This window comes from Elephas maximus, chromosome 12, assembly GCF_024166365.1.
Source record: "Elephas maximus indicus isolate mEleMax1 chromosome 12, mEleMax1 primary haplotype, whole genome shotgun sequence".
In the NCBI taxonomy this organism is placed as follows: domain Eukaryota; kingdom Metazoa; phylum Chordata; class Mammalia; order Proboscidea; family Elephantidae; genus Elephas; species Elephas maximus.
This window is the reverse complement of record NC_064830.1, coordinates 76,401,262-76,416,397: the sequence shown is the minus strand read 5'-3', so window position 1 is coordinate 76,416,397 and position 15,136 is coordinate 76,401,262. Positions and strand designations below refer to the sequence as shown.

General features: G+C 42.8%; 1 protein-coding gene across 2 annotated transcripts in view; it reads left to right on the top strand.

Annotated features, from left to right (window-relative positions):
- MYH11 (myosin heavy chain 11) overlaps positions 1-15,136 on the top strand; it is a 153,774-nt gene that overhangs the window by 20,756 nt on the left and 117,882 nt on the right. For both annotated transcript variants that reach the window (XM_049902729.1, XM_049902730.1), the window contains exon 2: positions 2,561-2,922. In XM_049902729.1, the coding sequence (XP_049758686.1) occupies positions 2,578-2,922 (345 nt within the window). In that variant the 5' untranslated portion in view covers positions 2,561-2,577. The remainder of the gene's footprint in view (positions 1-2,560; positions 2,923-15,136) is intronic.

Here is a 15,136-nt window from a genome sequence, read left to right as displayed (position 1 = left end):
GAACTTTGGGAGTGGCTTCAGTTCTGAGTTAAAAGGGTGTCCAGGGGCCGTAGTCCCAGGGGTCCCACCAGTCTCTTCAGACCTGTAAGTCTGGTCTCTCTCTTTTTTTTTTGTAAATTTGAGTTTTATTCTACATTTTTCTCTTCCTCTGTTTGGGACCCTCTACTGTGATCTCTTTCAGAGTGGTTGATGGTGGTAGCCCACTTATAAGCTTTTAAAACCCCAAAGACTGCTCACCAAAGTTAGATGTAGAACATTTTCTTTATGAATTATGTTGTGCCAGTTGACCTAGATGTCCCCCGAGACCGGTCTCCAGCCCTCAGCCCCAGCAACTCAGTTCCTCAGGGTGTTTGGATGTGTCTAGGAAACTTCTATGACTTTGCCTTGGTCAAGTTGTGCTGACTTCCCCTATATTGTGTGTTGTCTTTTGCTTCACCAGAGTTGACACTTGTCTACTATCTAGTTAGTGATTTGCCCTCCCTATCCCTCCTCACCCCTGAAACCGTCAAGTAATTTTTTTTCCTGTTTGTAAACTTTTTCTTGAGTTTTTATAATAGAGGTCTCATACAACATTTGGCCTTTTATGATTGACTTATTTCATTCAGCATAATGCCCTCCAGATTCGTCCATGTTGTGAGATATTTCCCAGATTTATTGTTGTTCTTTATTGTTGCATAGTGTTCCATTATGTGTATGTACCATTATTTGTCCATTTTAATTGCACTTTAGATGAAGGTCTACAGAACAAGCTAGGTTCCTATCAAACAGTTAGTACATACATTGTTTTATGACATTGGTTAACAACCCCACAACATGTCAACACTCTCCCCTCCTGACCTTGGGCTCCTTATCACCAGCTTTCCTGTCCTCTCTTGCCTTCTAGTCCTTGCCCCTGGGCTGGTGTGCCCCTTTAGTCTCGTTTTGTTTATGGGCCTGTCTAATCTTTGGCTAAAGGGTGAACCTCAGGAGCGATATCATTACTGAGCTAAAAGGGCGTCCATGGGCCATACTGTCAGGGTTTCTCCAGTCTCTGTTAGGCCAGTAAGTCTGGTCTTTTTTTGTGAGCTAGAATTTTGTTCTACATTTTTCTCCAGCTCTGTTTGGGACCCTCTATTGTGATCCCTGTCAGAGCAGTCAGTGATGGTAGCCAGGCACCATCTCGTCGTTGTACTGGACTCAGTCTGGTGGAGGCTGTGGTAGTTGTGGTCCATTAGTCCTTTAGACTAATCTTTCCCTTGTGTCTTCAGTTTTTTTCATTCTCCCTTGCCCCAAAGGGGTGTGACCGATGGAGTATATTAGATGGCCACTCACAGGCTTTTAAGATCCCAGACGCTACTCACCAAAGTAGAATGTAGAACATTTTCTTTATAAACTACGTTATGCCAATTGAGCTAGATGTTCCCCAGGACCATGGTCCCTATATTCATTCATCTGTTGATGGATGTTAGGTTGTTTCTCTCTTTTTGCTATTGTGAATAGTACTGCAATGAACCTGGGTGTGCATATGTCTATTTGTGTGATGAATCTTATTTCTCTAGGATATATTCCTAGGAATGGGATTGCTGGATTGTATGGTATTTCTATTTCTAGCTTTTTAAGGAAGAGTCATATTGTTTTCTATAGTGGTTATACCATTTTACATTCCCACCAGCAGTGCCTAAGAGTTCGAATCTCCCTGAAACCTCTCCAATATTTTATTGTTTTCTGTGTTTTTGGTTAGTGCCAGTGTTGGCAGAGTGAGATTGTAGTTTTGATCTTCATTTCTCTAATAGCTAATGATAGGTTGTAAATCTTTACAGGAGCAGACTGCCACATCTTTCTCCCATGGAGCAGCTGGTGGGTTCAAACCATCAACTTTTCAGTTAGCAGCTGAGTGCTTAACAACTGCGTCACCAAGGCCCCTCTATTCTGTACATTGCATATAAATGGAATCATACAATATGTTGTCCTTCATGACTGGCTTCTTTCACTTGGCATAATGTTTTCAAGGTTCATCCATGTCGTAGCATGTATTGGTACTTCATTCTTTTTATTACTGGACATTTGGGTTGTTTCCGTTTTTTGGCTATCATGAATAATGCTGTTGTGAACATTTGTGTGGACATATGTTTTCATTTTTTGAGCGTGCAACTGGGGAGTGGAATTGCTGGATCATATGGTAACTCTATGTTTAACTGTTTGAGAACCCCCCCTTTTATTTTTATAGTAAACAATAAGTCTTGAATATCTTTCCATATCAACATATGTAGGCATGCTTCTTTCTTCTTTACCACTGTGTAGTACTTCATTGTATGACAATACCTTGTTTCTGTATCCAGTTTCATGTTGTTGGACGTTGGGTTGTTTCTTGATTTTTGCTACTATAGGCAATGATGCAAATCCTCTCCTGAAGAACCTCTGGGGTATTTCCATTTTTGACAATCGTAAACAATGCTGCAGAGAACATCCTTGTACTATGTGTTTTTGCAGGCTGTGTTCCTAGACATGGCAGAGCTAGAGGCTTAACTGTCTTTAGGGGTTGGTTCTGGCCTGATTCTCACCCTGTTGCCTTATTCCACAGGGGACCAACCAGGCACCATGGCACAGAAAGGCCAACTCAGTGATGATGAGAAGTTCCTTTTTGTGGACAAAAATTTCATCAACAATCCAGTGGCCCAGGCTGACTGGGCTGCCAAGAAACTGGTCTGGGTCCCTTCGGAGAAGCAGGGCTTCGAGGCAGCCAGCATCAAGGAGGAGAAGGGGGATGAGGTGGTTGTGGAGCTGGTGGAGAATGGCAAGAAGGTAACGGTCGGCAAGGATGATATCCAGAAGATGAACCCACCCAAGTTCTCCAAGGTGGAGGACATGGCGGAGCTGACGTGCCTCAACGAAGCTTCTGTATTGCACAACCTGAGGGAGAGATACTTCTCTGGACTCATATACGTGAGTATCTCGGGGCAACCAGTTACTTTCTGGCCTCCTGTACCTCTGAGGAAGGAAGGAGGTTTAGAAATGTACTAGGGGTGCAGGTTAGGAGGTTGAAGGTTTGATTGAGGGAGGCCACATGGTGAGGTGGAATCAGACTTGGGTTCGAATCTCACTCCTGCCTACCTGGTTCTGTGACATCAAATAGGTTATTTCACCTCTTGCAGCCTCAGTTTTCCCATCTGTAAAATGGAATAATCATGCTTAACACATAAAGTAGGTGTGGAGACTCCAGAAACAAAGTGCCAAGGTGCATGGTAAACAGGAAATTTCAGTGAAGTGGATCTGTGACCTTCTTCCATCTTGCAAATAAAGAAAAGCTCATAACCTCCTTGGAAAGGCTGGTGCATCTGATCTGGCAGCCAGGTGGGTAGGAGAGATCTGGAGGCCTTCCTTGTCACAAATGGGAATGCCCAGATTGGACCTGGGATTCCTCTGGGTTGACTCTGCAGATGAGAGAAGACTAGGGTTGCATTGCCCATTATGGTGGCCACTAGTCACAAATAGCTATTTAAATTTAGATTTAAATTAATTAAAAATAAGTAAAATTAAACATTTAGTTCTTGGGTTGTACTAGCTACATATCAAGTGCTCAATAGGCACATGTAGCTAGTGGCTGCCATATTGGAAAATGTAGATATAAAGCATTTCTATCATTGGAGAAAGTTCCGTTGGACAGGCTGGTATAGATATAGGGGGAGGTGTGACTTGGGGGGGGAATCACATGGTCCTTGTGGGGTTGGACCAAATTCCCAGAGCAAGAGGGTCATGGTCCCATGATGCCAGACTTGTGGGTCGAGGTCCCTGAGCCTAGCCTTTGTGTATCTTTCCTTTCTGAAAGGGCATGCTGGATCTTTGGGCTAGTTACACAATTTCTCTGAAATTTCACTTCATTCTCTGTAAAATGAATACAAGAATAGTGCCAATCTCACCGAGTGGGTTATTCTTAAAAGAAAGTACTTAGCATACTTCCTGGCACATAGTAGGCACTCAAAATGGTAGCTGTTGTTATTGGGTTTTGTTTTTACAATTTTTATTATTATACTTGTTATTCTTTTTTATTATGATTAGGTGCTCTTGGGTCCTTTGCAAACTTGTGGAAATGATCACTTCCATTGTTTGTCCCTTTTGTCACTTCTGGTCCTGCCTTTTATGTTCTGCCATTTGATATTATGGAAGGCCCTCTGTCATCCCTCGAAATGTTCTGCAAATTTTTTTCCTAATTAGGAAAATAATATGTGTTCACTATAGAAGACTTGTACAATTCAGAAAAGCCCAGTGAACACAATAGAAATCAGTCCTCACCCAGAAATATCAGCTGATAAAATATTGGTGTCTTCTTTGTCTCTGTGAGAATGGGACATGTTTACATATTTGAAACCCTACTGTGGAAATCCAGTCGTGTGTGGGCAACAACTGACTGCATATAGGTCTGTGGTCCCATAAGGTTACATAAGGTTACCTTTTGTTTCATTCCAAGAATAACAAAATAATATGGCCATTACTCCTCCTGGCCATCCTGGTTCATTCCAGCCCCTCAGGCCTGCAGTGGGAGGAGGAAATGGCCACCTGCCCCAGGCATGGTTTCTTCTCCACCCACTCCATCCCTGGAGTGGGAAGGAAAGACCCTGGCTCCAGCAGGTAAATAAGCCCACGGGACATGGTGAACTCCATTCCTGGCTCATACACTTCTGTGCCTGGGAGAGGAGAGTCCTGATTATTTTGTTATTAATATTCATTCCGAGAATAACAATATGGTGTTTGTACAACATCCAAATCACATGACGTCCTATTTCACAGAAGGTATCGTGGACGTTAAGCGACGATGACTGTAGTTTAATGACCAGCGTTTTCCCCCATGTACAAGTACATGCTGAGCATGTCTATGTCTCTTTGAATAGCCCCCTTTTTAGGGCTATATAATCTATCATGTGGCTATTCCATGAATGACTTATTCATTCTTATGGATATTTCAGAAAAAAACAAAAGGGAAAGAGAGAACAATTTGTAATTATTATTCAAAAAAAAATCACCTTTGAGTGGATTCTGACTCACGGTGACCCCCGTGTATTAAAAACAGTAGAACTGCTCTGTAGGGTTTTCTTGGCTGTAATCTTTACGGAAGCAGTTTACCAGGCTTTTTGTTCTGTGGAGCCACTGAGTGGATTCGAACCACCAACCTTTAGGTTAGCGGTTGGTTACGAACTGCTTGCCCACCCAGGGACCTTCAGTTATTAAATACGTTCTCTAATGCAAGCACTGTGCTTTGACAAACTTTATCTCCTTTAATTAGAGAAAATCTGATGAGCTAAGAATGCTGGTTCCATTTCACAGATGAGCCAGCTGAGGCTCAGGATGGTAACTCCATCCTTACTTCTCTAACATAGCAGGGAAAGTCCCTTTGGTCCATGCCACTCCTTGTATGGAAATATGATCAATCTGTGGCTGCTGGCACAGAATGGAAGCATCTTGCGATTTAAATAAAAGGATGCCTACCAGAGCTAGAGGGGAAATCAGGCTCTTCCAATCCCAGAACTCCCATCCAAGCCATGTCCTTTCCATCCAGGGCCTCTATACCTGTCTCACCTGCTGACCTTTGACATGGTGTTTGAGCCCAAAATAGAAATCAGAAAAAATGAGGGGTAAGTGAAGGTTTTGAGACCCAGAATATCTTCTGAGAGCAGATTAAAAAAGGCATCAAAGCTTCAAATTCCTGCTGTGCTCCTCTGGACAGATTAGATTAAAATCCTTTCAACCTTGTGACTATGCGTCTGCTCCTGTCTCGTTCCTTTCTGGTCAATTGAATCGCTTAATAGAAACCAGTATCCATGATGGAGAGAATAGAGAAGGGGAGAGGGTGGGGTGAGGGTAGGGGGAGGTCATAGTCAGTTACTGTCTCGGTGCACAATAGCAGAATTCAGGACTCTCATTAATGAGTTGGGGGCAAGGTGAGAATGAGCCTGGCAGCAGGTGTGTCTGACTTTGATCTTGGAGATGGGGAGGATGTTCCCCTCTGTTCTGCAAGGCTCACTACAAACGATGGGCCTTTGAAAAGGTCCTGGTGGACCTTGTGTCCTCTTGGATCTAGAAGAGTCTGTAGATGCCAGAGGGTCCTGTCCTACCCATCTTAGAGATGCCAGTTCTGGGTTCAGCCACGTTCAGCGACTTGCCTGAGCTGCCATAGATCATTCATGACAGATGCTGGGCAAGAACGAAGCTCTGATTCCTGGTGCGAGGCTCTGTGGCTCTTCCTGGCACTTGGCAGTGTCTGTCACTGGCTGGGCTCCCTCTGCTTGGAATTTTTCATGGACCGCTTCATGGACCGCCTACACAGTTGGCTTTGTCCCTGGTGTTTTGCTGGAAATAGGAAGAAGGGTTTCAGGAGAAGGGAGCTCAATAAAGGTATGTGTCTGCTCTGTGCGAGCTACTGTCCTAAGTATGATGTCCTTCTCCAGGGACTGATCCATTTATTCCTTTATGACACCTCCAAGAGTGAAGTTAATACCCCATCCTGCAGATGAGGGGACCAAGGCAGAGGGATGACATCACCTGTCCAAGGTCACACACATAGGAAGGGACCTGGATTCAGACTCTGGCCTTGTCTGTCTTAATTTCCTCATGCTGCTGTAACAAATACCACAGGTGGGTGGCCTTAATGACAGAAACTTATTTTCTCCCAGTTTAGGGTTTAGAAGTCTGAATTCAGGGCACCTGCTGTAGGGGAAGGCTCTCTGTCTGCTCTGGGGGAAGGTCCTTGTCTCTTTCAGCATTCTTTGGTTCCTTGGAGATCTCCACAAGGCATCTTATCTTCTCCTCATTTGTGCTTAGTTGTCTTGGTGCCTAATCTGCTCTCTTTATATCTCAAAAGTGATTAGGTTTAAGACACAACCTACACTGATAAACAAAGATGTCACCCTGAGGACTAAGATATACCTGACCCAAGCCATGGTGTTTTCCATCGCCTCATATGCATGCAAAGCTGAACAATGAATAAGGAAGACTGAAGAAGAATTAATGCCTTTGAATTGTGGTGTTGGCAAAGAATATTGACTATACCTTGGACTGCCAAAAGAATGAACAAACCTGTCTTGGAAGAAGTACAACCAGAATGCTCCTTGAAAGCAAGGATGGCGAGACCGCGTCTCACATACTTTGGACGTGTTGTCAGGAGGGATCAGTCCCTGGAGAAGGACATCATGCTTGGTAAAGTACAGAGTCATTGAAAAAGAGGAAGACTCTCAATGAGATGAATTGACACAGTGGCTGCAACAATGTGCTCAGGCATAGCAACAACTGTGAAGACAGCGCGGGACTGGGCAGTGTTTCATTCTGTTGTCGGAGCATGTGACAAGAACAACAACAACACTGATATGACCTCATTAACGACAGAGAAACCCTATTCCCAAATGGGATTACACCTACAGGTGTAGGGGTTAGGATTCCAGCACAGGTTTTAGGGGGGCACAATTCAGTCCAAAACACTGAAACGGTGCTTTCTTGCCTCTCTCTGTGGGATACTGAGAAGTCAGAGGGCTCAGCCCGTTTCCTGAGGTTGCTTTATAATTAAGGTGAGGAAGACAAAACGTGCCTGATTTAGATGCAGGTACATGAAATAGATTCTAACACATGGGATCATAAACTCAGTGCCTGTGAATGTGTGCTAGGGCATTTGTAAGCCTCTTGAGATTTAAGTAAAAGTTTCTGCCTATGTATAGGGCAGAGGGTCTCAGCTTCCATTAAATTCCCAACGGAGTCTGTTACCCTCATGATAATAATGATAGCAGATGCTATTCATTTAAAATTTACTGTGGTAAGGGTTTATATTAACATATTACTATTACTACCATTATTTTTTTTTAAGGAGCCTTGGTGGTGCGGTGGTTAAGTGCTTGGCTGCTGACTGTAAGGTCAGCAGTTCAAACCCAGCCAGCGGCTCCGTGGAAGAAAAGACCTGGTGATTTGCTCGTATAAAGGTTACAGCCTAGGAACCCTGTGGTGCAGTTCTGCTGTCACATGGGGTCACTATGAGTTGGAACTGACTTGATAGCACACAACATTATTTTCTTTATATAAAGAGAGATACAGTTATTTAGCCACATTTTTGCAGGAGAAGGAAATGCAACGTAGAAATGTTAAATAATTTGATGAGAAACTAAGGTGAGTCTCAAATCCAGGAAAGCTATCTCTAGAACCAGTGCTTTCAGGTAGTGTCTCATTGAACCCTTCCAGTGATCCTATGAGGCAGATGTTATTACCCCATTTTTGAGATGAAGACACTGAGGCTCAGATGTGCCTACTTATATTGATTGCTGGTAAGTAGGTAGAGCTGGGTTTCAAACAAGGCCCATCAGACTCCAGGGCCAAGTGATTCCCCATGATTGCATAGGGCCTTTAGGGTGACAGGCGGTTTAGAGCAGAATGATGGATGTGGGCTGGGGGACAGGTGAGGATGGTGTCATGAGTGTGCCGTTAGCTTTGAGTTGGGTTTCGAAGTACAAAGCTTCAAGGACAAAGAAGGGAGGAATCTGATCTTTTATTATGATTTCTTGAGCACCAAAGGTGCTAGGCCAGAAATTATAAGTTGTTGGTCCAGAATGAGTGATTTTATTTTTTTTTAAATTGAGTGAATTTGATATATATATATATATATATATAATTCTGTTTCTATCATCATTTGAGAAAGCAGAGGATCTGTTTCTTCAAGGTTACAGTCCTCGTAGATGGGAGTAGATGGAGTGCATGGGCTCTCTGCTCCTCCGCAAGCCCCACTGTTCCCTATTGTTTCCTGGACGCCGAAGCTTGGTGTTGGCCGTCGATCACTGCATTTGTTTTGTTTTGTTTTTTCGCACCTGGTCTGCTTCACTCACATCTTACCTGCTCGGTTCCTGTAGACAGTGGGAGCGTCCACCTCTGGGCCAAGCCCATGGGGCTGGGAAACAATGTGAGTCAGAGTAGACGGAAGGGCCTTTCTGTTTATTAGGCCCCCAGGCCAGATCCCCCATTGCTGAACCCAAAAGGACATTTTTTTTCAGTTCTGATTCTTCTGTTCTGGAAAGACCAGGGGATGAGGAGAGACCTTCCTTCTAAACTCCAGCAGGTGACCAAGTTTTCATCCCAGAGACCTAGCATAGCAATCTTAACCTTCTCTAGAAGGGATGCTGTAAGCAGGCTGTAAGCAGAGACTTCCTGGGTGCCAGATGCTGTGCCAGGCCTGGAGAAAGGCAAGAAAATACGACTGGTGGTTGCCCTGTATTGAGCCTGTGGACTAGCCCTTGAGCCTACGAACTAGCCCTTTGTTACTTTCAGGTTGTAACTGCTTCATAAAACTGAAAAACCAAACGTGTTGCCATTGAGTCGATTCCGACTCATAGCGACCTTATGGGACAGAGTAAAACTGCCCCATAGGGTTTCCAAGGCTGTAATTTTTCCCTGGAGAAGGACATCATGCTTGGTAAAGTAGAGGGTCAGTAAAAAAGAAGATGACCCTCAACAAGATGGATTGACAGAGTGGCTAGAACATGGGCTCAAACATAGCAACAATTGTGAGGATGGTGCAGGACTGGGCAGCATTTAGTTCTGTTGTACACAGAGTTGCTATGAATCAGAACTGATGCTATGGCACCTAACAACAATGACAATCTTTACAGAAGTAGACTGCCACATTTTTCTCCCACGGAGTGGCGGGTGGGTTTGAACCACCGACCTTTCAGGTAGCTAACCAGTGCTTAACCGCTATGCCTCCAGGGCTGCTTTATTGCTTCATAGAACCTTTTGAAATAATACAAGTGTGTCTATGCAATGACTATAAGACAATATTTAAAAATAAGTATATAGCATAAAAAACAAGAGCCCTCCTCCTTTAGCTCCCAACTTACACCCCTGGAGGCAAACATAATTAACAGGGTCATGTATATGTATATGTGTATGTGTATGTGTATGTGTATGTGTATGTGTATGTGTATGTGTATGTGTATGTGTATGTGTATGTGTATGTGTATGTGTATGTGTATGTATATGTATATGTACTATGGCACATACACTATGACCCAAGTCATGGTGTTTTCAGTTGCCTCATATGTATGTGAAAGCTGGACAATGAATAAGGAAGATTGAAGAAGAATTGATACGTTTGAATTATGGTGCTGGCGAAGAATATTAAATATACCATGGTCTGCCAGAAGAACAAACGAATCTTTCTTGGAAGAAGTGCAGCCAGAATGCTCATTTAAAGCAAGGATGAGACTTCATTTTATGTACTTTGGACATGTTATCAGGAGGGATCAGTCCTTGGAAAAGGACATCATGCTTGGCAGGATAGAAGGTCAGTGAAAAAGAAGACTCTAAACGAGGTGGATTGACACAGTGGCTGCAACAATGGGCTCAAGCATAACAATGATTGTGAGGATGGTGCAGGACTGGGCAGTGTTTCACTCTGTTGTATGTAGGGTCATTATGAGTCGAAACCAACTCAACGGCACCTAACAACAACAACATATGTAGTATGTTATATATGCAAATATAACAAAAAAAAAAATCACTCCATGAATGTTTTTTTAAATTTAACCATTTCTTATAGCTTTTTCTGTGCCTGTTCATAATGATCTATCTAGTCAGACAAAAAAATGTTTTAAATAGATAAGGCATGCAAATATTAAATAATAAAGATAATATAAACCCATTTACATCAAGTTAATTCCAACTCATGGAGAATCCTGTGTTACAGAGTAGAACTGTTCCACAGGGTTTTTAATGGCCGATTTTTCAGAAGTAGATTGCCAGGCCTTTCATGGTGCTGCTGGTTGGATTCTAACCACCAACCTTTGGGTGAATAGTCAAGCGCAAACCACTTGTACCACCAGGTATCTTAAAAATAACATAAATTATAAAAATAAAAATAGTTACTGTCTGAGAAGGAAGAGAAGAAAACATAAGAATATGAGGCACTAGAAAGCTTCAAGAAGTCAGTGACCAACAGTGACAAATATTACAGAAAAATCCATCAATTCAACAAATGACTAAGGAGTCCGTGATATATGCCAGCCAGTGTAGTATATTATGGAATACAGAGAGTTTTGAATTTGGAAATTGGAGGACATTTGTGACTTGCTTCAGAGCAGTACCAACACAATGGAAGAGTCAGAAGCCAGATAGCAGTGGGTTGAAGAATAAATGGGAGGTGGGAAAGTGGAGTGTTTTAGTTACCTAGTGGTGCTTTAACAGAAATACCCCAAGTGGATGGCTTTAACAAACAAATTTATTTTCTCACTGTTTGGGAGGCTTGAGGTCCTAATTCAGAGCGCCAGCTCTAGGGGAAGGCTTTCTCTCTCTGTTGGCTCTGGGAGATGGTCCTTGTCTCTTCAGCTTCTGTTTCCTGGTTCCCTGACGACCTCCGTGTGACTTGGCACCAATCTTCTCCATCTCTGCTTGGTCTATTGCTTGTTTTATCTCCTTTATAGCTCAAAAGAGACTGACTCAGAACTTACGCTATAGTAATCCTGCCTCGTTAACATAACAAAGACAGGCCCTTCCCAGATGGAATTATAACCACAGGCATAGGATTTACGCCACATTTTGGGAGGGGACACAATTCAATCCCCAACATTGGAGATAGCAATTGTAAAATGATATTTTGAGGATCTTATTTGTGAAAGGATGGAAGAATGTAGCGCATAAGCCAAACCAGGACCAAAGGTTGAGAGAAAGAAATTAAAATTGGAGAAGCTTGTATATCCATATGATAAAGAGTAGTGGCTGACAACAGGAGAGAGGGAGAGAAGGAATGAACAATGGTTTAAGATACATGGGATGATGAAAGGTCTGAAGGTAAAAAGCGAGTTTGAATTTGAAAGAAATGCCTTATCATCAAAGAGTGAGGAAAGGCTTAAGTATGAAATAAGTACAACAAATTTGAAGGAATTTTGGAAAGGAAGGGAAATCACAATCGGTCATCTCAGTTGTTTTCTGTGACTACAAGGACTTATCTGTTGAAGGAGCAATTGGGGTAGGTGGCTTAGGGAAAAGGAGGAGACTATGGATATTTCCCTTGGGAAGTGAAAGAGGAAGTACATTTAAAAAACCCATTGCTATCCAGTCAATTCCAACTCATAGCGACCGTATAGGACAGAGTAGAGCTGCCTTGTAGGGTTTGTTTCCAAGGCTGTAAATCTTTATGGAAGCAGACTGCCACATCTTTTCCTGTGGAGGGGCTGGTGGGTTCAAACCACCAGCCGTTTGGTTAGCAGCCGAGTGCTTAACCACTGTACATATCACCAGGGCTCCTTGGAAGTAAATTGCTGCTGTTGTCAGGTGCTGTCGAGTAGATTCCAACTTGTAGCGACCCTATAGGACAGAGCAGAACCACCCCATAGAGTTTCCAGGGAGCAGCTGGTGGATTCGAACTGCCCGCCTTTTGATTAGCAGCTGACCTCTTAACCCCTGTGACACCAGGGCTTTTTGGAAGTAAATTAGGGGCATATAAATGAGTTGCAGGCAATGCTGAGTTTTTACCATAGGTTTTTAGTCAAAATTACAATATGGCAGCAATATAGATGGTCATGTGACTTTTCTGCAATGATACTTGAAAGAATTTTTATTAGCAAAAGGCGCTTTCAAAATTGATACATTGTTGAGATATACCAGGTTTGTTGGAAAGCAATGAGAAGGAGCTTTATCAGTTGAGATAGACTAGTCAGGGGATGGCAAACTACAGCTCACAGGTCAAAACAGCCTGTCTCCTTTTTTGTAAGTAAATTTTTTTTTTTTTATTACAATACAGCCATAAAAAATAAAAACAGCATGCAAGGGTGCAAAGAACTTTTTCATCCTCATCTTTCAACCATCCAGTTCTCTCTAGAGAAACCGTGACCACTAGTTCCTTATGTAACCTTCTAGAACTATTCCATGCATATGCAGGCAAATATAAAGCCCTTCCTCCACCCTTCAAAAATGGCAGCCTAGCAGCATGCACCAGTGTGCAGCTTACTCTTTGCACCTAACTATGTATTTTGACCATCTGTCCATAGCAGTAGGGCTGGAGCCTCTGAATACTTTTTTTTTTTTGGGGCTATATAAAGGACAGAAATTTTATTTTCTCACAGTTCTGGAGGCTGGAAGTCCAAATTCAGGTTCTCAGACATGAGCGACATCTGTTCCATGCCTCTGTCCTAGCTTTTCTTGGCTACCAGCTAATCCTTGGTGTTCCTTTGCTGCTTGTAGCTATATTTTCACATGGTGCCTTCCCCATGTGTGTGTCTCTGTTGCTGTGTCTCTTCTCCCTTTTGTAAAACACCGCTTAGAAATGACTAGGATTAGGACCCATCCTACTCTGTTATGACCTCTTTTAATTTAAGTGATAACAAAAGACCCTATTTCCAATCAAGGTCACATTCACAGATACAGGAGTTAGGACTTCAGCATATCTTTTTGTGGACACAATTCAATCCATTGTACTAACATATTCACATTCATATACTAATATACTTGGGAACTAGGACATGGACATCTTTGAGGGACCTTTTTTCTGCCTACTGCTACAAATGCCGGTCCAGGTTTGGTGATGTGCCCTGACAGCTTGTTGTTAGTTGTAGTCAAGTCAGCTCTGACTCATGACGACCTTATGTATAAGAGAATAAAATATTACCTGATCCTGGGCCATCTTCATGATCTTTGGTAAATTTAAGTCCATTGTTGCACCTGCACACTTTTTAACAGCAGTGTTAAACAAACAAACAAACCAGTTGCTATCAAGTCAGTTTCCACTCACGGTGACCCCATGTGTGTCAGAGTTGATCTGTGTTCTATAGGATTTTCAATGGTTGATCTTTTGGAAATAGATCCCCAAGCTTTTCTTCCATGGCACCTCTGGGTGGATTTGAACTGCCAATCTTGTGGTTAGCAGCCAAGCACTTAACTGTTTGTGCCACCCAGGTGCAGTCTTCCCTACACACAGGGATGATCCATATGATTAAGTCGGTCCCTGTCTTAGTTATGTAATGCTGCTATAACAGAACTACTACAAGCCGGTGGCTTTAACAAACAGAAATCCATTTTCTCACAATTTAGAAAGCTGGAAGTCCAAATTCAGGGTGCCAGCTCTAGGGGAAGGTCAGCTTTGGAGGAAGGTCCTTGTCTTTTCTGAGCTTCTGCTCCTGGGCGATCTTTATGTGGCTTGGCGTGTATCTTCCCTCATCTCTGCTTTTTCGCTTGCTTGTATAATCTCTCTTATATATTAAAAGAGATTGACTCAATACATACCCTGCACTAATCCTGCCTCATTAACATAACAAACACAACCCATTCCTAAATGGGATTATTACTATAGGCATAGAGGTTAGGTCTTATAATATGTATTTTTGGGGGACATAATTCAATTTATAACAGTTCCCTATTGATGGGCATTTAGGCTGTTTCTAATATTTTGCCATTAAAAACAAAGCTGTGGTAAAACAGCCTGCTTGGCGGAAATGTGACTCTAGGATAGGTATTGAGAAAGCTGAGATGTTGCATAATAACCCCATAAGAAGATGTGGTTATCCATTGCTTTACAGATGAGGACGCAGAGGCTGGGGGACATAATTCAGTTTAAAACATTCCACCCTCTGGCCTCCAAAAATTCATTTCCTTGCCACATGCAAAACACGTTTACCCCATCACATTATTCCAAAAGTCTTAAATCAATTCCAAGTCCAAAATCTCATCTTCTGAATCATCTAAATCAAGTATGAGTGAGACTTTAAGTGTATTCCATCCTGGGGCAAAATTCCTTTTCATCTGTGAACCTGTGAAATTTAGAACACAAGTTATCTATTCCCAAAGTACAGTGGTGGAATAACACAAGGTAGACATTTCCATTACAAATGGGAGAAATTGGAAGGAAAGAAGGGATAACAAGTATCAAGCAGGTCCATAACCCAGCAGAACAAATTAGCTCTCAAGGCTTGAAAATAATCTTCTCTTCTCTGAGACCATCTGGGCAATGGCTACACCCTCTGGACTCTGGGTGTTGGCCATGCCCTCCGGATTCTGGGTAGAGACCCCTCAGCCCTGGGCTTTAGCTCCACCTTCCAGGCCCGCTGGGATGGTAACTCTGCCCCCTCAGCTTTGGGTGGCCTCATTCTCCTAATCCATCTGAGTGATGACCCTGCACCCTCAGCCCAGGCAGGCCTTGTTCTTC